The 25,651-nt window shown below is 36.2% G+C and overlaps 1 protein-coding gene across 1 annotated transcript in view; it reads right to left on the bottom strand.

Moving 5' to 3' along the window:
• CENPF (centromere protein F) overlaps window positions 1–17,411 on the bottom strand; it is an 84,360-nt gene extending 66,949 nt beyond the window's left edge. The window contains exons 1-5 of the mRNA XM_044674957.1: window positions 17,250–17,411; window positions 15,446–15,642; window positions 14,022–14,134; window positions 11,724–11,815; window positions 8,863–9,157 (exon numbers count right to left, since the gene is read on the bottom strand). Of these exons, the coding sequence (XP_044530892.1) occupies window positions 8,863–9,157; window positions 11,724–11,815; window positions 14,022–14,134; window positions 15,446–15,642; window positions 17,250–17,411 (859 nt within the window). The remainder of the gene's footprint in view (window positions 1–8,862; window positions 9,158–11,723; window positions 11,816–14,021; window positions 14,135–15,445; window positions 15,643–17,249) is intronic.
• Between the last annotated feature and the right edge of the window lie 8,240 nt (window positions 17,412–25,651).

Here is a 25,651-nt window from a genome sequence, read left to right as displayed (position 1 = left end):
CCTGGAAACAGAAAATAGTGTCTTGTAAGCCAGAATTGACCACCTTGAAAATGAGGCAAAGAAGGTGAAAGATGATGTACAAAAAAAAATTAGTCTAGAAGGAAAAGGATGACCAAAAAGCCAGGGATGAAATTCAGCCTTTAAAAATTAGAATTCAACAACTAGAAGAAATGACTTCCTTCACAAGGCAGCAAGAATCTATAAAACAAAGTCAGAAGAATGAAAAAATTGAGGAAAATATGAAACACCTCATTGACAAAACCTCAGATCTTGAAAATGGATTTGAGAGAGACAATTTAAGAATTATTGGACTGCTGGAAGATCATGACAAAAGGAAAAGCCTGGACATCATTCTACAGGAAATTATCCAAGAAAACTGCTCTGACATTCTCGAACAAGAGAGGAAAGCAGAGATTGAAAAAATCCACAGATCACCTCCTGCATTTAATTCCCAATTGACAATGCCAAGGAATATTATATCCAAATTCAAGAACTACCAGACCAAGAAAAAAGTATTACAAGCTGCAAAAAAGTCATTCAGACACCATGGAACCACAGTTAGAATAACACAGGATTTGATTGCATGTACACTGAAGGACCAGAAGGCATGGAATATGATATTCTGGAAAACGAGGGAAATGGCTCTACAACCAAGAATCAACACCCAACAAAACTAACTATATCCTTGCAGGAGAAAATATGGTCATTTAATAAAACAGAAGCATTCATAAAGAAAAGACCAGTAATAAACAGAAAATTTGATGCCCAAACATAGGACTCAAAAGAATCACCAAAAGGTAATCAAGAGAGAGGAAAAAAAAAAAAAGAAACTTTTTTAAGGGACCAAATTAGTTCAAATGATTTGTATCCCTATAAAAAAAGACATTAATAACTCTTAAAAAATTGTTATTACCATCAGGATAGCTAGAAGAGGTATACTTAGGGGGAACAGTGACAAACTGTATAGGATAAAATGTCAAAATATATATGTAAAAATATATGTATACATATATATATATATATAACTATAGCTAAAAAAAGAGGATAATATTCAGAGAAATGAGAAAAGAGAAAAAATAGAGTAAACTTGTATTTCATAAAGAAGCACATGGTGGAATCAGGGGAGAAGACCAATACAATGGAAGGGTGAAAGAGGTTGGAGACAGGTAATACTTAATTCTTACATGCATTGAGATTGACTTAAAGAAGGAAGAACAATCAGATCTGTTGGGACAGAGAATTGATTCATATCCTTTAGAGAAGTAGAAGGGTAACAGACAGACTGGTGGGAAGGATAGCAATAAAGGGAAGGGAGAGTGTGGGTGGTAGGTTAAAAAGACCCTAAAGAAAAATAAGAGGGGAATAAGAATGTAGGGGGGAGAAAGGGAAATAAAATAAGAGTGGGAATTAGTGGGACTGGTTAAAAGCAAAACACTGGTGCAGAAGGAAATACTGAAACAAGGAAGGGCAGGACTAGGAGAGGTAATCAAAATGTTAGGGAATACACAGATGGTGACGATAACTCTGAATGTCAATGGGATGAATTCACCCATAAAATGGAAGCAAATAACAGAGTGAATTAGAAACCAAAATCCTACCATACATTACCTACAAGAAACACACCTAAAGCAGGGTAGACACACACAGGGTGGTAAAGATAAAAGGATGGAGCAAAATCTATTGGATATCGACTGAGAAAAAGAAGGCAGGGGTCACAATCATGATATCTGACAAAGACAAAGTAAAAATAGATGTGATTAAAAGAGATAGGGAAGGTAATTACATCCTAATAAAAGGCAGTATAGACAATGAGGAAATTTTAGTACTCAACATGTATGCACCAAATGCACCCACATTTTTAAAGGAGAAACTATTAGAGCTTAAGGAGGAAATAGATAGTAAAACTATACAACTGGGAGACTTGAAACTTCCTCTATCAGATCTAGATAAAACCAGACCAAAAAATAAATAAGAAAGAGGTAAGAGATGTGGATGAAATCTTAGAAAAATTAGAATTAATAGATATATGGAGAAAAATAAATAGGGACAAAAAGGAATAACCTTCTTTTCAAAAGTACAAGGTACTGCCACAAAGATTGACCATGTACTAGGGCATAAAAACACGGCAAAAAAGCAGAAATCATGAATGCAAACTTTTCAGATCATAATGCAATAAAAATAATAATTAATAAGGGTACATAGAGAGCCAAACAAAAAATTAATTGAAAATTAAATGACATGATTCTCCAAAATTGGTTAAAGAACAAATCATAGAAACAATTAATAATTTCATGGAAGAGAATGACAATGAGGAGACATCCTATCAAAATTCATGGAATGCAGCCAAAGCAATATTCAGGTAGAAATTTATATCCTTGAGTACATATAGTAACAAATTAGGGAGGGCAGAGGTCAACGAATTGAGCATGCAAATTTAAAAACTTAGAAAGAGAACAAATTAAAAATCCCCAAATAAAAACTAAATTGGAAATCCTAAAAATTAAAGGAGAAATTAATAAAATTGAAAATAAAAGAAGTATTGAATTAACAAATAAGACTAGAAGCTGGTACTTTGAAAAAACAAATAAAATAGTAAAGTACTGGTTAATCTAATAAAAAAAAGTAAAGCAGAAAACCAAATTAACAGTATCAAAGATGAAAAAGGAGACCTCACCTCTAATGAAAAGGAAATTAAGGCAATCATTAAAAACTATTTTGCCCAATTATATGAGAGTAAATATGGCAATCTAGATGATATGGACAAATATTTACAAAAATATAAATTGCCTAGATTAACAGGAGAAGAAATAGAATACTTAAATAATCCCATATCAGAAAAAGAAATTGAATAAGTCATCAAAAAACTTGCTAAGAAAAAATCCTTAGGACCAGATGGATTCACAAGCAAATTCTATCAAACACTCAAAGAAAAAACTAATCTCGATAATATGCAAACTATTTGACATAATAAGCAGAGAAGAAGTTCTACCAGATTCCTTTTATGACACAAATACAGTACTGATTCTAAATTCAGGCAGATCAAAAACAGAGAAAGAAAACTACAGAACAATCTCCTTAATGAACATAGATGCAAAAATCTTAAATAGAATACTAAGCAAGACTCCAGCAAGTGATCAGGAGGGTTATTCATTATGATCAGGTGGGATTTATACCAGGAGTGCAAGGATGGTTCAATATTAGGAAAACCATCCACATAATTGACCATATCAACAAGCAAACCAACAAAAATCACATGATTATCTCAATAGATGCTGGAAAAGCCTTTGACAAAATACAACTCATTCCTATTGAAAACACTAGAAAGCATAGGAATAGAAGGGCCTTTACTAAAAATAATAAACAGTATATATCTTAAAACATCAGCAAGCACAACTGCAATGGGAATATATTAGAAGCCTTCCCAATAAGATCAGGAGGGAAACAAGGATGCCCATTATGACCTCTACTATTTAACATTGTACAAGAAACACTAGCAGTAGCAATTAGAGAAGAAAAAGAAATTGAAGGTATTAAAATAGGCAATAAGCAGACAAAACTATCACTCTTTGCAGATGATATGATTGTCTACTTAAAGAATCCTAGAGAATCAACTAAAAAGTTAGTGGAAATAATGAATAACTTTAACAAAGTTGCAGGATACAAAATAAAGCCACATAAATCATCAGCATTTCTATACATTTCCAACACATCCTGCCAGCAACAGTTAGAAAGAGAAATTCCATTCAAAATCAACCTAGACAATATAAAATACTTAAGAATTTATCTGCCAAGACAAACACAGGAATTATATGAACACAACTACAAAACACTTTCCACACAATTAAAACTAGATCTAAACAATTGGAAAAACATTAATTGCTCATGGGTAGGATGAGCTAACATAATAAACATGACAATCCTACCCAAATTACTTTATTTATTTAGTGCCATACCCATCAAGCTACCAACAATTTTTTACGGAATTAGAAAAAACTATAACAAAGTTCATTTGGAAGAAAAAAAAAAATCAAGAATATCAAGGGAAATACTGAAAAAAAAAATTGAGGAGGAGGGCCTAGCAGTACCAGATCTTAAAGGGTACTATAAAATCAGTGGTCATCAAAACAATTTTGATCTGGTTAAGAGAAAGAAGAAAGTATTTCTGTGGAATAGATGGCGTAAATAATCACAGCAAGACAAGATAAACCCACAGAGCCCAGCTTTTGGGACAAAAATCCACTATTTGACAAAAACTGCTGGGAAAATTAGAAAACGGTATGGGAGAGATTAGATTTAGATCAACATCTCACACCCTACATGAAGATAAATTCAGAATGGGTGAATGACTTGAATATAAAGAAGGAAACTATAAGTAAAATTAGGTGAACACAGAATAGTATACTTGTCAGATCTTTGGGAAAGGAAAGATTTTAAGACCAAGCAAGAATTAGAAAAAATTACAAAATGTAAAATAAATAATTTTTATTACATTACATTAAAAAGCTTTTGCACAAACACCAAATGTAACCAAAATTAGAAGGGAAGGAACAAATTGGGGGAAAAAATCTTTACAACGAAAAACTCTGACAAAGATCTAATTACTCAAATTTATAAGGAGCTAAATCAATTGTACAAAAAAACAAGCCATTCCCCAATTGATAAATTGGCAAGGGACATGAATAGGCAATTTTTAGATAAATAAATCAAAACTATCAATAAGCACATGAAAAAGTGTTCTAAATATCTTATAATTAGAGAAATGCAAATCAAAACAACTCTGAGGTTCCACCTCATACCTAGTAGATTAATTAACATGACAGCAAAGGAAAGAAATAAATGTTGGAGGGGGTGTGGTAAAATTGGGATAGTAATGCATTGCTGGTGGAGTTGTTAATTGATCCAACCATTCTGGATGGCAATTTGAAACTATGCCCAAAGAGTTTTTACAGACTGTCTGCCTTTTGACCCTGCCATACCACTGCTGGGTTCATACCCCAAAGAGATTATAGGGAAAAAGACTTGTATAAAAATAGTTATAGCTGTGCTCTTTGTGGTGGTAAAAAATTGGAAAATGAGAGAATGTCCTTCAATTGGGGAATGGCTGAACAAATTGTGTTATCTGTTAGTGATGGAATACTATTGTGCTCAAAGAAATAATGAACTGGAGGAATTCCATGTGAACTGGAAAGACCTCCAGGAATTGATGCAGAGTGAAAGGAGCAGAACCAGGAGAACATTGTACACAGAGACGGAAACACTGTGGTACAATCGAATGTAATGGACTTCTATACTAGCAGCAATGCAATGATCTAGGACAGTGATTCCCAAAGTGGGTGCTACCGCTCCCTGGTGGGTGCTGCAGCTATCCAGGAGGACGGTGATGGCCACAGGGGAATTTATCTTTCCTACTAATTGCTATTAAAATTTTTAAAAAATTAATTTCCAGGGGGCTAAGTAATATTTTTTCTGGAAAGGGGGCGGTAGGCCAAAAAAGTTTGAGAACCACTGATCTAGGACAATTCTGAGGGACTTATGAGAAAGAAGGCTATCTACATCCAGCGAAACAACTATGGGAGTAGAAACACAGAAGTAAAACAACTGCTTGATCACATGGGTCAGTGGGGATATGATTGGGGATGTAGATTCTAAGAGATCACCTTAATGCAAATATTAATATGGAAATAGGTCTTGATCAATGGCACATGTAAAACCCAGTGGAATTGTGTGTTGGCTATGGAAGTGGGGTGGGAGCAGGGCAGGGAAAGAACATGAATCATGTAACCATGGAAAAATACTCTAAATTAATTAAATAAAATTTTTCAAATAAAAAATAGAATTGGCCATGTGAAAAAGGAAGTACAAAGGCTAAAGAAAATAATTTCTCAAAAATTAGAATTGGACAATTGAAAGTAAATAGCTCCATGAGACATTAAGAAACAATAAAACAAAATCAAAAAAAGGGAAAGAAAAGAAAATATGAAATATCTCACCAGGAAAACAACTGACCTGGAGACAGCCAGGCGAGATATTTAAGAATTATTGAACTACCTGAAAGCCAAATACCAAAAAAGAGCCTACACATCATCATCATATTTCAAGAAATTATCAAGGAAAATTGTCCTGATATCCTGGAACAAGAAGATAAAGAGACATTGAAACAATTCATGTATCATGTCCTAAAAGGGATCTCAAAATTAAAATTCCCAAGAATAACATATAGACAAATTCCAGAGCTCTGAGATCAGGGAGAAACTACTACAAGCAGCCATGAAACAATTTAAATATCATGGAGGCACACATGGAGTACACAAGATTTAGCAGTTTCTATATTAAAAGATCTGAGTGCTTGGAATAGGATATTCCAGAAGGCAAGAAGCTAGAATTAAAACAAGAATTGCCTACTCAGTAAAACTGATACTTCAAGGAGGAAATGGGCATTCAATGAAATAGAGGACTTTCAAGCATTCCTGATGAAAAGACAAGGACTGAATAGAAAATTTTATTTTCAAATACAGGACTCAAGAGGAATATAAAAAGGTAAACAGGAAGCAGAAAACATAAGGAATCCAATAAGGTTATACCAGGGATGGCAAACAACGGCCCATGGGCCAGATGTGTTCCCCTGAAATGTTCTATTAGGCTCGACATTATTCCTAATCTTACAAATACAATAAGTAGGATACAATACAACAAAACTTCAAAAGAGTTGCCTTAGAAACAGACTGACAGATGAGCATTTCCTTTCCTTTGGCCCTCTCTTTAAAAAGTTTGCCCATCACTGGGTTATACTGTTTACATTCCTGCACTTTAAGATAATACCTAAAACTCTTGAAAACCTTATTATTATTAGGTCCATTTCAAAGAGGGAATAGAAAAAGGGCAAGGGAATATGATGGAATTATGTCCAAAAAAACAAAATTAAGGAGTGAGAGAGAGAGACTCTGGGAGAGGGAAGAGTCACAATGCAATAATTATCTCAAATAAAGGAGGTATGGAAGAGCTTTCACACTGGAAGGAAACATGAAGGAAGATGCAAAATGGGAAGGGGGGAGAGAGAGAAAGAGAGAGATGATAAACTAGGGGAAAACAAGACAAAGAGAAATACAGTTAGTAATAATGAGAATGGGATGAACCCACCCATAAAACAGAAGGAAATAGCAGAGTTAAAAAGCTGGAATCCTACAATATGTTATTTACAAAAAACATAGGAAGCAGAGAAACACCTTGAGTTTTGACAAAAGACTGGAGTAGAATCTATTAGACTTTAGCTGAAGTAAAAAAGCAGGAGTAGTGATCATGATCTCAGATAAAGCAAAAGTAAAATGGACTTAATTTAAAGTGATAAGGAAGGAAAGATTAAAAACAAAAAATGGCAAAAGGACATTAGTACAAAAATATTTATTGTTCTTCTTTTGGGAATGGCAAAGAATTAGAAATTGAGGGAATTGTCCATCAATTGGGGAATGGCTGAACAAATTATAGTAAATGATTATGATGGAATACTGCTGTGCTATAAGAAATAATGAGTAGGATGATTTCAGAAAATCTGAAAAAATTTACATGAACTGCTCAAGGTGAGCAGAACCAGAAGAATATTGTACATGGCAACAGTAATATTTCTTGATGAACTGTGAATGGCCTTGGTATTCTTGGCAATGCATAAACCAAGACAATCCCAAAGACACGGGATGAAAAATGCCATCTGCCCTCCAAGAAAGAACAGATGGTGTCTGCAGATTGAAACATACTATATTTCACATTCTTTTTTCTACTTTTTTGAGATCTCTTCCACAAAATGACTAATATAGAAAAATGTTTATATGATTGCACACATAAACTCTGTATCAGATTGCTTACCATCTCAAGAAGTGGGGAAGGATGGGAGGGAGAAAGAATGGGAAACCTTTGGAGAAAAATGAATGGAAATAGGAAGGAAATAAAAAATAACCTTTTTTCTAAGCAGTACATGGCACCTACACAAAAAGTGACCACGAATTAGAGTAGAATAACCTCATGATTTCGTGAATCGATAGAATGCCACAATTAGATTCAAAAGAACAATTTATACAGAAACAACAACACTAAAAAGAAAAAATGAGACTTATGGATTCTATGACCAATATCAACAGAGGTCCAAAAATGAAGCATCCTACCAAAACATCCAAACAGATGTGATGGATTCAAGAATCAGAATGAGACATTTCTTTTTGGAAATGGCCAATGAAGGAATGTTTTGCTTGACTATGCATATATATTACAAGGATTTTGTTTTTCCTTCTTTTTTCAAAAGGGGGAATAGTAGGTGAGAAGAAAAATTGCCTGTTAATTGAAAAAAAATTAAAGTTCAAAGAAGGAAAATGTCTTCAAACTCCCCAAAGTAATAGTAGAAAATATTATACAGTGTAAAACTTACTGAGTAGGAGACCTGGAATCTAGTCATAATTCTATTATCAAAAAGTGAGAAAGAAAATCACTTCATTTTATATTTGTTTCCTCATCCACAAAATGAAAACCATGTTATTTAACATAAAGATTAACAATGAAAGTTATTTCTAAGGCTTGCTGTAACAAAACTTTGACATGTCTAGTAAAAAGTATTGGAATCACTTTTGAAAATTTTCTAAGAATAGGGAAAGGCAGCAAAGTACCCAGCCTGAAGTTGGGAGAACCTGGGTTCAAATTTGGCCTCAGACAGTTCCTTGGTGGACCCTCAGTAAATCACTTAATGCCAAATTCCTAGCCCTTGCTCTTCTGTCTTAAAATTGATACTAAGATAAGAGTTATGGGTTTAAAAAGAAAGGCAGTAAAGAAAACTTTCTAAGAACCATGTAGTATCTGAAATCTTAAAATTCAATAAATTACCTTGATTCTGGGCTTTTAACTGATCCAGCAGGTTAAGATTACTTTGGTTCTCATGTAAACTGCAACTAGCATCTTTCCTCTCCGTTTGCCAACTTGACTTCCTATTAGGTGGTGTTTCTTGTTCCCAAGGAATTTGTAAGGCAGTAAAACTTCTCTTAAGGGGAGTTTCTTGAGCACTGGATGAATGACGAGTAGGTGTCTTTTCTTGTTGCCATGAGAACACTGATGAAGAAGCCTGATGCCGAGCAATTTCCCTATGACTCAAGGTGCTTGGGGGAACTGGCTTACTTGCTTTCTGTGAAAAGATAATAAAATGGTTGAAGACTTAAAAAAATCTCCTCATTTAAGTCTGCTTATTTTTAGGTAAATGTCACAATCATTAATGTATGTCAAATTCTTAAAATATTGAGAACCAGAAGTATCAACATCTATTTTCTTGATACCATTGTCTATTCATTGAAATTTTCTAAAGATATACCTGTTATCAGTATTTCAATAATTGGGATATAAACATCTATAAAGCACAAATCTAAAACAGTTGCTTCCAATCAGAAAAAAGTGTAATGGGAACAAAAATCCACTACTTGACAAAAACTGCTAGGAAAATTGGAAAACAATATGGGAGAGATTAGATTTAGATCAACACCTCACACCCTACACCAAGATAAATTCAGAATGGGTGAATGACTTGAATATAAAGAAGGAAACTATAAGTAAATTAGGTGAACACAGAATAGTATACTTGCCAGATCTTTGGGAAAGGAAAGATTTTAAGACCAAGCAAGAGTTAGAAAAAATTACAAAATGTAAACTAAATAACTTTGATTACATTAAATTAAAAGGGTTTTGTACAAACAAAACAAATGCAATCAAAATTAGAAAGGAAGTGGGGGCAGCTGGGTAGCTCAGTGGATTGAGAACCAGGCCTAGAAACAGGAAGTCCTAAGTTCAAATCTGACCTCAGACACTTCCCAGCTGAATCTTGTAACCACTGGGAAATATCCTTAATTAATTAATTAATTAATTAATTGAATGGAATTTTCCAAATTCAAAAGAAAAGTAAAGAAAAAAGTGTAATGCCATTCATCAAACAAGTTACTTTTTCAAAAATATGTACAGAAGATGCAATGAGAACAAGTAACCGTATTATGACACACAAAAGATCACACTTGTTAATAGATTAAATAATAATCAAAGTTTGTTCGTTTTGGAAGTGAATACCAAAGCAGTAAGATGCAAAAAAATGTTTATATAATCTTATACATACAGGGAGCTATACATACCTATAAAGAGAGTTTGGCCTCAATAAGGCTTCAAAAGTGGGGGGTGGGGGGGGAGTGGACAGCAGAGATGCCCAAGGAAAATAAAGAGGATATGCATGACTGCTAACATGGGAGTAAATAAGACATACATATTCACTTCTACAAGAGATATGATTCTCATCTTGTAGTGGAATGAGATGGATAATAGCCTTACTTACAGTTAACTTTTAGTAAACCTGACTCTGTGAAATGGCAGAATTGGCAACTTAACAATCTACGAACATTTGCAAAAATATATTTTGATAACTATATTTCAATATAATGAATTGCTTTCCTTTTCAAAAGTCCCAGGTATTTCATGTTTTTTTAAAAAAAACATTTTGCAAAGGAGTCTATAAGCTTCACAAGATTGCCAAAAGAAGAAAAGACAAAATTATGTTAAAATCTCTGTCATCTAAAGGGATGGATAAAGAGATGGTTAGTGAACATCTAGAAAAGAAACAATTACAAACAACCAAGATAGCTTTAGCAAGAAAACAGTTATGCCAAAAGAATTTATTGCCAGGTAAATCAGAGGAATGCTATAGATCTGTTTTACTTCAATTTCTGGTAATCATTTGAAAAAGTATCTCATACTATTTTTGTTGAGAAGATGGAGATGTTGGCAAGCTGATAATAAAAGTAAGATGGATTTGGAATTGCAAGTAGTAGTCACTAATGATTCAATGTCAATTTGGTATAGGATCTCAGTGGAGTACCTCAGCAATCTATGCTTGGCTCTGTTATGTTTAAGATTTTAAATCAATTAATTAGAGACACGAAAAATATCCTTGTCAGATTTGGAGATTATACAAAACTGGTACACTGGAAAACAAAGTCAGGGTCCCAAAAGATTTTAGTAAACTAGTATAAAGTCTTTGGACTAAAAAAAAGTCAACTACAGGAGAGTCACTATGAGAAAGCAATTTGCTTGAAACAAATAAGACATTTTCTATAAGTAAAACATGTTAAGCAATTGACTCAAGTTAACATATCAGGGCAGCTAGGTACCACAGTGGATAGAGCACCAAACCAATAGTTGGAAGAAACTAGGTTCAAATCTAACCTCAGATACTTCCTAGCTATATGAGACTCTGGGCAAGTCACTTAACTCTAAATGCCTAGTTGCTGCCAGTCTTAGAACTGTTACTAAGATAGAAAGTAAAGGCTTAAAAAAAAAAATCAAGTCAACAAGACTGTGACATTCTCAAGCATTCTTCCATTTGTATATCTCACTGTCTAGAAAAATACCTCCATGTTTGAGTATAATTCTATAAACTAAACTACAGGGCTTTGTGCTTCTATTGGGATTTTTATGTGAGGATGAAGACAAACTATTCATCCCTGTTATTACCTCTAATTTCTTAATTTGTATCTGACCATTAAATTCCCATTTTTTAAGTAAAATAATGCATACTACCAACAGCAAGTAACTTACTTTTCTAATTAAATAAAAATGTGTAAACTATACGGGGGGGGGGGGGGGGGGAATACATTCAAATCTTGTACTAGCCTATAACAATAGTTTCTTTAAATGTATTTTTCAAAGGATTAACTTACCTTCATTTGTAATGCTTTTAATTCTTCCTCTAACTTTTTTCGTTTTTCAACTTCTTTATTATATTTTTCTTGCAGTTCTTTATTCTTGGAACCTAAAAGCAGAAATGCAACTAGTTTCAGGAATGGAATTTCAGTTTGACACTGTAAAACCCACAAAGTATCTATACAAAAGCTAAGAATTGAAAAATTAACATTTCATATTCCAAATGAAAAACAAAATGATTTGTCATGACTAAAGAACTATTAAATTACTTAAAAGAACTTAATATATAGAAATGAAAGATACCAAGATCATAGATTTCAGAAAAACTTCTCAAGGGCTTACACAAGAAAAACATAAAAATTCCTTTTAAAGACATACATTAAGATTAGGTGACAAATCTGAATTATTTAATTTGATGACAAAACCTAGCTGCTTATCTTTAAATAGCTATATTTAGTCTGATATCAGGTTGAAAAATAAACTGGAAAGGTACTTTTCAAGATTATATAGCCAATTACTATCATAATGAGGACTGGGATTAGGATCTCATGGATTCCTATTCAAGGATCTTGACACTACATTTTCACACACCTTGTTCATACTAGAAAGAGAATTTAGAATTAGAAAAACATAAAGACTTGCTCTCTTTTTTCAAACTGCAGGTTCCCGTCCCCCCCCCCCCCTTTTTAATTAAGTTACTGAAATCTTTTGACCTGGAGTCTGAAATTTCTTCTTCAATATTTTCACAGCCTTTCTTTCATGAAAAGGATATAAAAGTGTAAAGGGCATAAATTGAGGCTGCTGAGGGTGCAATGGATAGAGCACTGGGGCCTAAAGTCATAAAGATCCAAGTTTACATCCAGCCTCAGATACTATAGGACTATGTCTGTTTGCCTCAATCTCCTCAACTATAAAATGAAGATTAATAATAGCACTTAACTTAAAGGGTTGTAGTGAGGATCAAATGAGATATCTGTAAAATTTTACTTAGCACAGTGCCAGGCACCTAGTAGGCACTCTATAAATGCTTATTCCTTTCCCTTTCCCCTAAACTGAATTGATAAACTATCTTTTCTGTGTAACTTGTAGATACAGATGCTTAAAAGTATGAGATTGTATACTGCTGATAACTGCTTGTGAGTATAGATTTACAATAGCAACTACTTGTAAAACATCTATTATGGCATCATTGGGAAGTATTTTTTGTCTTGGCAACCACTTGGGGGAGAGGGACTGCACCAGAGAACGCAAGCTAGAGGAGAAGATCTCTAACATTGGCTTGCTGTAGTTTGGAGAAGTATCTCAAGCAGAACATAGGAAAACAAATATACTCAAACTCAATCAGCTAGTTGACAATTTCTATATACTACATTTCTAAACTGGAGGAAATTGTGATGAAATGATCTTTCTCAAACTGTTTTTGGAAATGACATCTTGTTATTGTAGTTTATGTGATAAGGTAATATTATAGGGAGCCTGGGGAGATACCATGGGGAGGAGGGAGAGATAATAGGTTAGTAAGTGTGAGCCATGATTCAAGTTCAGCAGAAAGAAGTGGTTAGAGATAGTAACAGGATTAAGACAGATGTGAAATATTTTACAGAACCCAGCTGATGTCTGCCTTACTCAATTCTTCAAATGGGCTAAAAAAAAGTATGGCTTGGATGCACTGTAATCCGAAAAAGTCATAGAAAAGACAATAAGGACTACCAGCTTTAACCCTAAAACCAATAAAAACTAGAATTGGGCCTTGGGAGGGAATAATTAGAAGACAGTCTTCCTAAAAGTGGCATAGTAGGTGAATATGAGATAATATTTAAGAAGAAATAAAAGTGGGTTAATTGTACCAACAACATTCTCCATCCTAATAAGGAAATTAGATCTATTTTTTTTTAACCATTTCTGTTTAGTTCAATTCGAAAACTATTTTTATATCTTTGAGCTAGGGAAAATGTGGGATTTGGGGAGACTAGATAGGACAAGAAGAGAAGGAGTTAAAGGGTCTAGAGAGAAAAGGAAGAGCCCACAACAAGTGCATAAGTACATGGTCTCTATTTCCCTCTCTCTGTGCACACGCAGGGGTGCACGCGCATACACACACACATACATACACACGCATACATACACACGCACACACGCGCACACACACACAGAGGCAGAGCTGGAATTCTAGCAATTGTGTCCTATTATGAAGAAAGTAAATCAAGAAAACTTCAGGTAGGATTGTCCACTGGAATTCTAGTACATTACTCTGCTCTGCCCTTCATCTGAGGTCCATGCTCTAAGCTACTATAAGCAAAGTATCAAATCCCTACCACTTTGATGACTTGATTGTATGGGAGTAGCACAATTCTTCTGCGGTGTACTGTTCAGTGCCGAGACATCTGGCAACACTGCTAGTTGGCTTCTCTCAAGTTCAGATTTGCATCTGTTAGAAAAGGAATTTTAAAAAATTTTAATATTATAAATCAGTTTTAGCTTCAAAACATTTTAGATACTTTCAGAAAATCAAATTGATCCTCAAAGAGAAAGTCAGAATATCACTAAATATATTATCATTTGCAAGTCTAACCTGTCCAATTTTGTCTGACTCAAGCATTATTTGTTACATACATCAAGAAGGAATAAAGTACTTTTCACAATTTTGGTAACAAAAACTAGTAAAAAGTACAAATGTCAAATGTTAGAAATTAAACAAAATAACTATTTTCCTAATACTGGTGTGGGACAAGAAGAAAGATATGTACTTTTTAAGTATATCTGCATTGGCTCAATGTAATAGTTATGGAATAATATTAACAGCTAACATATATATAGCACTTTAGAGTTTTCAAATGCTTTTCAAACATCTCATTTTATTCTCACAACAACCCTGGAAAGTGATGTGACTACTATTTCCATTTTACAAATGAGGAAATTGAGGCAGATCAAGCTTAAGTGACCTGCCGAGGGTCATACAGCTAACGCAAGTCTGGGGCAGTATTTGAACTCAGGTCTTCCAGATTCCAGGTCCAGTACTCACACTTTGGCACTCAAATGTGAAGACAATTTTACAGGATGATAGAATTGGAAAGTATCAAAGGGATCATGCCACATATGCAGTGCCATGGAAAGAATGCTAGATTTGGAGTCACATCACCTAAAATTTGAGATCACTTATTCTTCATAGAAACACAGATTTCAGATACAAAGTTCATCTAGGTGAACCTTTTCATTTTATAGGTAATGAAACAAAGGCTAAGAGATTTGAAGTAACTTGTCTACCTGGGCCAGTTTTCTCATAGGCAAAATAAAGAATCTAGTCAGGCCAACCAGCTTGCCTTCTCCATGAGGAGCCCCAGAGCCAGAGAACACATAGCAGCCAGGCCCTGGGCCCAAGTCTTAGGGTGAGAGAAGGAGACCTGGAAGGAACTTTGGGAAGTCTATCCCCAGACTATGAATTGCCCAGACCATAAATTTGAAAGCTAGAATTAGAACCTGGGAAGTGTGACTTCAAATCGTACACAAATATTACATCATGCCACTTCTCATTTGACCCAATCTATGTAACACACCATGATATGACAGATATCCTAAAAGTCTTGGTGTGATTTTAAGCTTTCATGCCTTATTATTAATAGCTTATTAGACTCCTCTCAAATTAAAATAGCCTAGCTTCTACAAAAATAAAAACTACAACGAATTTAATTAAAAACAAAAAACTACAACAACTTTCTAAAACACTTATAAAAAGAATCACCTTTTAAGTTCCTGTTCCAATTTTTCTATTTGCTTTTTGCTTGAATTTAGCTGTCCTTCCTGGAAATTCACTTGTGATTCCTTGACTTGAAGCTCATGAGAAATCTTCTGCTTCATTTTCACCAGATTATCACATGTTTCCATCAAGCTTTGATTCTCCCGTTTGAGGGATGCCCCTTCATTTTTTTGATCTTCAGCCTAATTTAAATCATTGGAAATAATTTAAAGAATTTAAAATGAGGATCTTCTTTCTAAATTACTTTATAATTTATTTACCACAATTAAATACCAAAATTAAAGCATTCACTAATCAATAAGTAATGTATTAAACAAAAATTTAAGTGTCTGATAGACATAAACCACTAGTTCTCTATTTCTGAGGGAGATATATAAAGGGCCAAGGAACCTATAATCTAGTAAAAGCAAAAATAATTTTAAAAATATTTACTGAAGGGACAGTTAGGTGACTCAACAGAAACTAAACAGGCCTGGAAATGGGAAGTCCTGAGTTCAGATTTGAACTCAGACATTTCCTAGCTATGTGACCGTGGGCAAGTCACTTAATCCACAATGCCAAGCCCTTAATGTTCTTCTGCCTTGAAAACAATACACAGTATTAATTCTAAAAAAGAAGGTAAAGATGAAAAAAAATAACATTTGCTGCTAAAACATTTATTGATAAGGTATTTTAATAATAATTCAGGTTTTATTTCTTTGAAATAAATAGACTTTAAGGTCAACATTCTTTGAATCCTATTTTTTTTTTTAAAGATTTATAAAGATCATCCAGTCATAGCTATCTGCCTTCAGACAGGGCAGCACCCATACCATTGCTGGTAAATGAGACAGTATTATATTTTTTAAATTCTTCAATAAAAGGAAACCTCCTCTAACTTCCCTAAGAAAACTATTCCAATGTTCAACAGCCCCATGTGCTGTGGAAATAAAAAGATATTATGAAAAGACGGGAAATTGCTTCTGGCTCATAAAAGATTAGTCTAGATTTTTCTAAAAATATATAATTTTAGAACAATATGTAATTACTTGGCAAATGAACATTTTTAATCAAAAAAAATTTTTTTTTAAAAACCCTTACCTTCCATCTTGGAGTCAATACTGTGCATTGGCTCCAAGGCGGAAGAGTGGTAAGGGTAGGCAATGAGGGTCAAGTGACTTGCCCAGGGTCACACAGCTGGGAAGTGTCTGAGGTCAGATTTGAACCTAGGACCTCCTGTCTCTAGGCCTGGCTCTCAATCCACTGAGCCACCCAGCTGCCCCTTTAATCAAAATTTTAAAATACATTTGCTTCTAATTGGCAATCAGAATAATTATGTCACCAATTAGAAGACAAAGTGCAGAAGTAGAAGACTGCCATTTTATACAATCATTTTCAAACCCTAGGTTTTAATTATTCCAAGGTGAAAATCTCTCTAAGATACCACCCCATACACTTGAGGAAGAGAAATGCCATCATCCTTTCAACTATCTGTTAACAGTGATTTGTCATGTTAAGAGTCTAAGCCAGGAACTTCTGGAGTAATTCCCAAAAAAAGCTCTTAAGTAGAAGATTGAAGGAGGCTCAGAAACTCCCAACGACAGCAAGCTGAAGGATTTAGAATTAAGGAGGAAATGAAAATATTTTTTTTAAAACAAGCCTATAACTTTAAAAAAATTTTTTCCTCAAAATATGAGGATAGATGGGCTCACCATTTATACAAGTATGTCCAATCATGTAAATTAAAATGTAATCAAGCAATTATAATACTTTATACTCCCCTGTTAATCTTAAATCAATCATATACTACCTTTTGCTTTTGCTTCTGAAGGGCAGCCTCCAAAGATTCTAGCTGAAATTGTCTTTGTTGTCTTTCTTTCTTTAGTTTGTCGAGTTGCCCTTCGAGCTCTTGAATTTTCTGAAGGGCTCGGGTAGACAGACCTTCTTTCCATTCCTCTAAAGCCCAACTCATTTTGTTGTCTTGTTTATTACTCAATCAGCATTTTAAAATAAGTTGAAAAGAAGACTGCAATTACTGTACCTGTGATATTAAGAAAAATATAAAAAGGGAATTCAATTTCAGAAACTAAACAATCTATTCAAATCTAGATTCTGTAGCAGTAAGTTAAAGGTAATGTCCAGCTAGCAGAGCATCACAGAGCAGGCATTTTAGACGTCATATCTCAGACATAAAATGTCCAATTCACCTGGCCAGGGGATTCTGGTTACTGATCTAGAGCTATTTGTCTTCTCTCTTCACTAAAATCAACAACAGTAACTTTGAACAGAGACACTTAAACTAGGTATAACAAGAACTTAAAAACAGCATATCTTTTTTGATGCTACTTCTTCTATCCTATAGCTTGTATCTCAATTTACCGTTTTCTACTTTTCCACTGATTTTGATGCAAAGTTTTTAGTGTCTTATTTTTTTTTTCCAGAAGAAAGCTGTTAGGGGGTAGCTGGGTAGCTCAGTGGATTGAGAGTCTGGCCTAGAGGCAGGAGGTCCTAGATTCAAATCTGGCCTCAGACATTCCCAGCTGTGTGACCCTGGGCAAGTCACTTGACCCCCATTGCCCACCCTTACCACTCTTCCACCTAGGAGCCAATACACAGAAGTTAAGGGTTAAAAAAAAAAAAAAAAGAAGAAAGCTGTTATTTAGCACATAGAGAATACATGTTGTTACTTTTCTGTAGCAGACAGCAAGGCTCTGTATGTTCCCAATGCCAGACTGAGTGTCTTCCTTTCTACTGCAAACTGATCTGTCCTCCTCTCAGCCATTTCCAATATATAATTATCATAATCATTATTATAAAGGTCATAATCTTTTTTTCTTGGGGGGCAGGGGATGAGGAATGAGTAGTACAGATGAAAATATTCTAATTTGTTATTTGAGATACATAATAATGAAGCCATTCCAATGGAAAAGGTAATAGTAATTCAAGCTTGTTATCTACAGAAAGAAGTATGTAGCTTAGTTTGGATAAATCAGATCAGATAATGCTAAAACTTCAATTTCTGTTATACCTCTACCCTTCTAGAACCTTAAGATTATGTTCTTTTTAGCATCATTATCAAAACTAACAAGTGGCTGAAGAGCTTGATGCTCTGTGTAAAGAAGCAGGCAAAGCCAATAATTACAGAAATGTAATATAAAATTATCCTGAGGTATTGCCTCACACTATTCCAGAAAAGACAGGAAAATTCAAGGCTGGAGAGAAGATGAGAAAACAGGCATCCCAACTCACTGCTAAGGAGCTGTGAACTCTCTTAAACATTCTAAAATACAATTTGAAATTAGGCAAGTTACTAAGTTGTTCAAATTCCACCTCAGATACTACTACCAATTCTGGTGCCCCTGGACAAATTACTTAGCCTCCCTTGAACTCTTCTGTAAAACTAGGCAGAATCAGAAGAGGTTGGCCCACTGAAGTCCCTTATAGTTCCAGAGCTAAAATATCTGAACAAATTATGGCATGTGAATGTAACATAATATTACTGTCCTTAAGACACAAAAAAGGAAATAGTTCTGAGAAGACAAATGGCATTCATCTTTTTTTTTTTTTAAACCCTTAACTTCTGTGTATTGACTTATAGGTGGAAGAGTGGTAAGGGTAGGCAATGGGGGTCAAGTGACTTGCCCAGGGTCACACAGCTGGGAAGTGTCTGAGGCCGGATTTGAACCTAGGACCTCCTGTCTCTAGGCCTGGCTCTCAATCCACTGAACTACCCAGCTGCCCCAAATGGCATTCATCTTAAGAGACCAATGTGGATGCAATACAGGGAATTTACCAACCAAATGAAATTTTTTTAAAGAGATGTACAGAAGATGGAAGCAAAGCCACAGAACTAAGGATAAATACAAGATATTGGCACGCTCCTGAAAAAAAAAAATAGCATCAGAAATGTTCTGTCTCAGAATAAGCCTGAGCTAGTGAAGGAGGCGACAACAAAAAGCAGTGATTTAGCTATTAATAGCAGAAAAATGAAAACCAAAAAGAGAAAATCTTTGCTGGGGTGAAGAGGATAATGATAATCAACAACAGAGAAAAAGGAGAATGACTCTTTTGTTGCTTCTTTTTTCTGCAAGAATGACCTAGAAACAAGGAAATGAAAAGAACACAAATGATTAACAAGGAAGTGATGCCCAAGAAAATGAAGAAGATAGTAAGAGAGCACCCTAATGTCTCTCTTAATAAATTCAAGTCATCTGGCCCTGACAAATTATATCCTTCAATACTTGCAAACTGGCAAAAGGAACTGCTAGACACTATCAATACTATCTTGAAAGATCATGGAAAAGGAGCAGTGTCCCACAAGATCAGAAAAGAACAAATGTCCCAGTTTTATTTTTTCTTCTTTTTTAAACACTTACTCTAATTGATGCTAAGTATTGGTTCTAAGGTAGAAGAGCTAGGAAATTGAGATTAAGTGGCTTGCCCAGGATAACATAGTTAGGAAGTGTCTTAGGCCAAATTTGACTCCCAACTCCAGGGTTCTTCTGATTTCAAGGTTGACTCTCTATCCACTGAGCCACTTAGCTGCCCTTGTCCCAGTTTTCAAAAAAAGGAAGTGAACAGTGTCTGCAAACTATAGGATAGTGAGGTTAGCTCTGATTCCCAGGAAATTTTCTAGACTAGTTCACTAAAGAAATGGTTGGCAAACACCTAGAAAAAAAATCAGTGAATATAAATGGCCAGAATGACTTTATCAAAAACAAGTTATCTGCAACTAACCTCATTTCCTTTCACATTCCACAATTTCTATATCCTGGCTCTGCTCTCCCCTTCTTAACAGCTGTTCTATTTTTCAATTATTTAGAAAAACCTTTCTCCCCAGAAGACAATGAACTCTTGGATACCTTATCCTGCACTGGATGCACCTTTTTATGGTTGAGAAAAATAGCTAACACACTCCTTGCTTTTTCATTGTCATTTCCAAAATCTACATTCAAAACCTCCCTTTAAGGAGTCTGACAAACATGACTGCTATCACCTACCACAGCTCCCATTCTCCCTCTTTTCTCAACAAGTTCAAGACCAGGCTATCTTCCTCTCCATCCAAAACTTAATATAAAGAAAACAAAGTCATAAATATATAGAAGATGGCTACAGATATTGGTCTATATATCTATCTATACCTCTCTATCAATATCTATAAAGAGAAAGATTGTGCTCTTTCTTCAAACTCCATGATCCCAGTTCATCAATTTCATCATCTCAGCTGAGCAATATCTCAACCTCAGCCTCTTCAAAAGGATGTTCTTGCCTTTGACTCCATTGTCATATTTAACTGCTCTTACTCCATTAACCTCTCAAAACTACAACTTCCTATCCTAACTCACTCCCTCTAAATGAATTCTTCCTCCTTGCCAGAACTTGTCACTACACACCCTTCTCCTTGCTCTTCCAAGTTCATCATTCCTTCTTTACTTTTGAAATGTTGACCATATAGTTAATCAGTTCAACTCCATCAAATTCTTGATTCCCTTGTCCCAACTCTCACCTAGCATGCCTTGGTTATCAGCTTCTCTTTTCCTACTCCATGCTCTTGAAAAATGTCTCTCAAAGTGGCAGTTCAAAAACCTTACTTTCTCTCCTTAACCACTTCCCACTCCCACCACCCTTCACCCTTTAATAGAAATAGAAAGCACTTCCTGATGCCTCCCTCTTTTCTCCAATTCTATCCAGAACCCCTTGACATCCATCCCCATTCTCTCCTCCATTGCTATGGTCTCTGAAGAGGGGACCCCTTTTCTTACCAAACCTGACCCCTTCTAGTTTGGTCCATGACGGCATCTCTTCCAAGAGTTTGACAGAGAAATCCTTCCTCCTCTTTAATCTTTCCTTGTACACTGACTACTTTCCTGTCCCCTACAAACATGTCCAGATCCCCCAATCTTTCAAAAATATATATTCATTTGAAGCCACCATCCCTCTCGAGCTAACAGTCTAAATTTGTTCATCCTTTTCAAAGACAAATTCATTCTATACTTTTCACTCCCCACTCATTTCTTAAGCCATGCAATGTCTCATTCGAACTGTTTGCTCTAAAGCTGCCAAAAATTTCTTAGTTATTAAATCTTTTCGTAGCTATATCCTTCTTAATTTCTGACATCCTAGGAACTCTCATTACTAGGCTTTTGTGGTACTGCTTATAACAGTTTACCTCCAATTTGTCTAACTACTCCTTAACAAGTTTCCTTTGCTAGATCGTTCAACAAATCTTTAATCACTTAATATGCGGTAGGTACAAAGATAGTCAATGAATATACAAAAACAAAAATGAGAGCCCTAACCTGCCCGGTGGGAAGGTCCACTAGGCATGGCTTCTTGACCAGGACGGATGATGAAAAGCAGGAAACCCCGAAGGACTGGGCTAAAGAGGAGTACCTGGGCAAAAGACTGAGAAAGGGCTCTTTGAAGCTCACTCCTTCCCGAATCCTAACTCTATGTAGTAAAAGATATGAACTGTCTGGGGTAGTGCTTAACTATTAAATTTTTCAACTATTACAGATTATGGTATCTGTCTTCTAGGCTCCAAGTCATTCTCCTTTGACAAGGATTTTGGTATCCTACTCGTCTTTTCCCCAACTCCACGTATAACTGTGGAAAGGGTTGGGGCAGGAATACCTGCATGGCTGTGGGGGGAGAAGGGGGCGGCGGTGCGGGGAGGGCCTAAGAAAAAAGGATATTTTCATGGACGGGGGGAGGGGGAGGACGGAACGCGGATACTTTCATAGCGGAGAGGAAAATATTCATTACCACACGAGGGTTGGTGGGGGAAGGGATACTGTCAATCCCGGGGTGTGGGCGACATATCATCATTCCTTAGGACAGGAAAGAGTGAGGAGTTCCCTCACTGCAGCAGGCAGGGAAAAGGAGGAAAGCGAATATCCTCTCAGCCACAGATTCCGAGGTGCTGGGGCCACCCCTTTGCACAACCCCGGGAGAAAAGGGACCTTTATAGAAACAACTCCTGGCCTCTTCCAGGACCCAGTCTAGAAAACCGGCCACTTTCTCCATCCTCCGCGTAGAGAAAATTCTGTCCCGACACTTACCTTACAGCACTGTGGCTGAAGGTTTCCTCCAACAAAGGCCCCGAAACCTCCGGCGCCGCCACTACCAAGCCTTGAGTCATAAAATTAAAAAATCTCCGATTTAAACTCGCCGCCGCCCTCGCTGCGTCCGTTACCATCAGCAACGCACCGTGCGCAGAGCAATCTAGTTGCCCGTTGGTCCGAATCTTCTCGGGCCGGCCCAATCAGTTCGCGCACTCTGGGACGCCGGCCTCTGATTGGTGCATTTGTATAAATTCAAAAAACAATTCCACAGCTGGAACCGCATAGGGTTGTTCGGTTGCCTACACGAGCTTCTCGGTTTGCTGTTTTTGTGTGTTTGTTCGCTCTTCTGTTCTTAGAACCTGCGTTTAGGACCTGAGAGCTGGCGCAAAATATTTTCCTTGATTTCATCCCCGCTCCTCCTCGAGACGTCTTGCTCTAGGATGCCGGCTGCTCTTTTGTGAGCATTTGACATCTTTGTAGCCCAACAAACCTGCTTTCTCTTGCAGGAGATGCCATAGTTCTCTTTTTTTCCACGCCCTATTTTCCACTTTTGCGTTATTTAACTAGTGTTCTGTTGGAAGTGTTATTATTTCTGATCTATTTCAAATGTGTTCTTTTGACATAGCTATGCCAGATTTATGTTAGGATTTTTTTTAATAATAGCTGTAAAATTTAAGCAAAGATTATGAAGCCAATGTGCTTATTACTAAGGCGGTAGCTTATAAAATCTTAGAGCTGACAGATCTTAGAGATCATGTCCAACCCTCTCCTTTGGCAGAGAAGGAAACTGAGGCTCTGGAAAGGCTATGTGGAATAGTGGAAAGAGAAAAAATGGTGGGATAAAAGCATACCCTGACATCTTTTTTGTATTTTTTTAATAGAACAAATAATACACAAAACAACAATAACTCATGATTGAATGTAGAACATGCAAAGCACTTTCCATATAACAAAGCTTGTGTCTTTAATAAAGTTAACCTGCTTTACTTTCTCTTTGCTGATACCCCATCTGTCTTGTGTTGTCCAGGAATTCAGATACTTTTATTGTTCTGTTGTATCCTACTAGTTACCTCACTGGTAGGAGGGTTTTGGGAGGCAAAAATACTGGAGTATTTGGCTACTTTCTTCTCCAACTCATTTTAGAGATGAAGAAACTGAGGCAAACATTAAGTGACTTACCCAGAGTCATGCAGCTAGTGAGTATCTCAGCCCAGATTTAAACTCAGAAAAAGGAGTGCTTCCTGACTCCAGAACCACCTAGCTGCCTCTTCAAATACTCTCAAAGCATGTTATTATTTTGGTAAGATGATTTATATTTGCAGAACAGTATTCTGGAGTTGGTTTTTGGTTGTTGTCCTTCCTACTGGAAGAGGACCAAAATAAGGTAACTATTGATGTCTTTTGATTCAAGCTTAAACTGGATTTAAGTGAGGCAGAGTTCCACAAAGTCAGCAGTTTCACTCTCTCTTCCAGAGTTATCTAAGTCCAAAAGCAAGACAAAAAAGCCACGGGTGATGGCTCGAGATGTAGTGGATGACCATGGCTTCTTCTATGTCTAACCAAACTCTAAGAGCTCCACAGCATCTGCTTCCACTGCCTTCGTGGCATGATGGTTGGAACAAATTGTTCTCATCTTCCCCTTCTGCCATGGAAGTCTTCTCCTGTCTGGGGTACACATCCCCCTAATTCACTGATAAATTTAAGGCCTGCTGGTTATCCTCAGAGCCTGAGGTAAGCAAAGCATCTGAGTAGAATAGGGTTTAATTAATGAAGGAAACTTTTTTAAGCCACTATAGTACATGGAAAAATGAATGATCAAATAAATAGAATTTATTAAGGCTTTATTGTGTGTCAAAAACTGTATTAAAAACAAGATACAAATTCAAAAGAGAGATTGTCCCTGACTTCAGGGAGGTTACATGCTATCAAGACAATACATGTGTTAACCAGAAAAAGGTTGTTTGTTCTTCCTTTTCTATTAAGATCAGTGACATCATGGGGTGATGCTTGTTCATGAATTGGATTTAAGTGAGGCAGCGTGAGGCTGACCCTTTGTGCAACTCTGCCAGAGAAGAGTACTTCAGTTTAGGATCACATGACTGATAAGGCCTCTACTACCACATCTTTTCCAGAGGCATCAATAGAATTGTAGCTTTGATATGATTACTTTACCAGAGCCACTGGTGGTAATGGAAGGGGCTGGAAAGTGAGATGGAAAATGGGAGCATATGAACCAAGATGATGAAGCAACAGGATGCAATAGATATGGGTTCCTGCTCTCTCACTCCCAAATACTCCAAACAGATCTAGAAAACCCAAAAGATCCAATTCTCATGAGGAAATCCAAGGGGGAAAAAAATCACACTGATTCACTTTTCCAACAGAGGTAAACACAGGGAGACAGGCAGGTAAGTCTATGGGCACAAGAGACTAGGTTTGGCCAGGAATACACCTGACAAACCACATAGGCAGAGTCAAGAGGAGGTCCAATACCAGGGCACACTGCAGTCGGGTGCCAGTAGCTTTGTCACTCACTACCCAGTCCCAGATTACAGATTACAAAGCATACTAAGGAAAGGACCTGTGCCCAGGAATATGGTGTTCTAAAGCAAGGAGCAGTGGAAGATGCTGTGCTGTGTGCCATGGAAGAGACTCAGAAGCAAGCAAGAGTCAGTGTGGTTTGGACCCCAGGATGGGAGCAGGTCTGACTTCTAGATTTCAGGCTTCAGACTTCAGGTTGGAAGAGCAGGAATCACAGCCCTACTAGCTAATAATGGCTGAGTCTAAGCAGTAAACTACTATCATTGTTTAAACCCTAATCCAGGTTAGGAAAAGGCCAGCAGAGTAGGGGTGGGACAGAAGAGACACTGATCAAACTAGATTAGACTACTTTGAGAGCACTAAAAGTTTGTAAATCCATAGCCTGAGTTGTCCCTGACTTACTGGAATAAGACAATAGTTAATATCCTAATAATATGGAAGGAAGACCAGCTTAGCCCAGAAAAAGAAGGAAGGAGAGAGAAAGAATTAGAGAGAGGGCAAAATAAGGGAGGAGGGATTAGTCCTAAACAAAACAAATTCAACTAAGTATATACTCTCCCTACCCCCAAAAAATTATAGCTTATATATTGGATATTTATATTAAGTT

This window comes from Gracilinanus agilis, chromosome 4, assembly GCF_016433145.1.
Source record: "Gracilinanus agilis isolate LMUSP501 chromosome 4, AgileGrace, whole genome shotgun sequence".
Classification (NCBI taxonomy): Eukaryota; Metazoa; Chordata; class Mammalia; order Didelphimorphia; family Didelphidae; genus Gracilinanus; species Gracilinanus agilis.
This window is presented reverse-complemented; position numbering and strand designations above follow the sequence as displayed.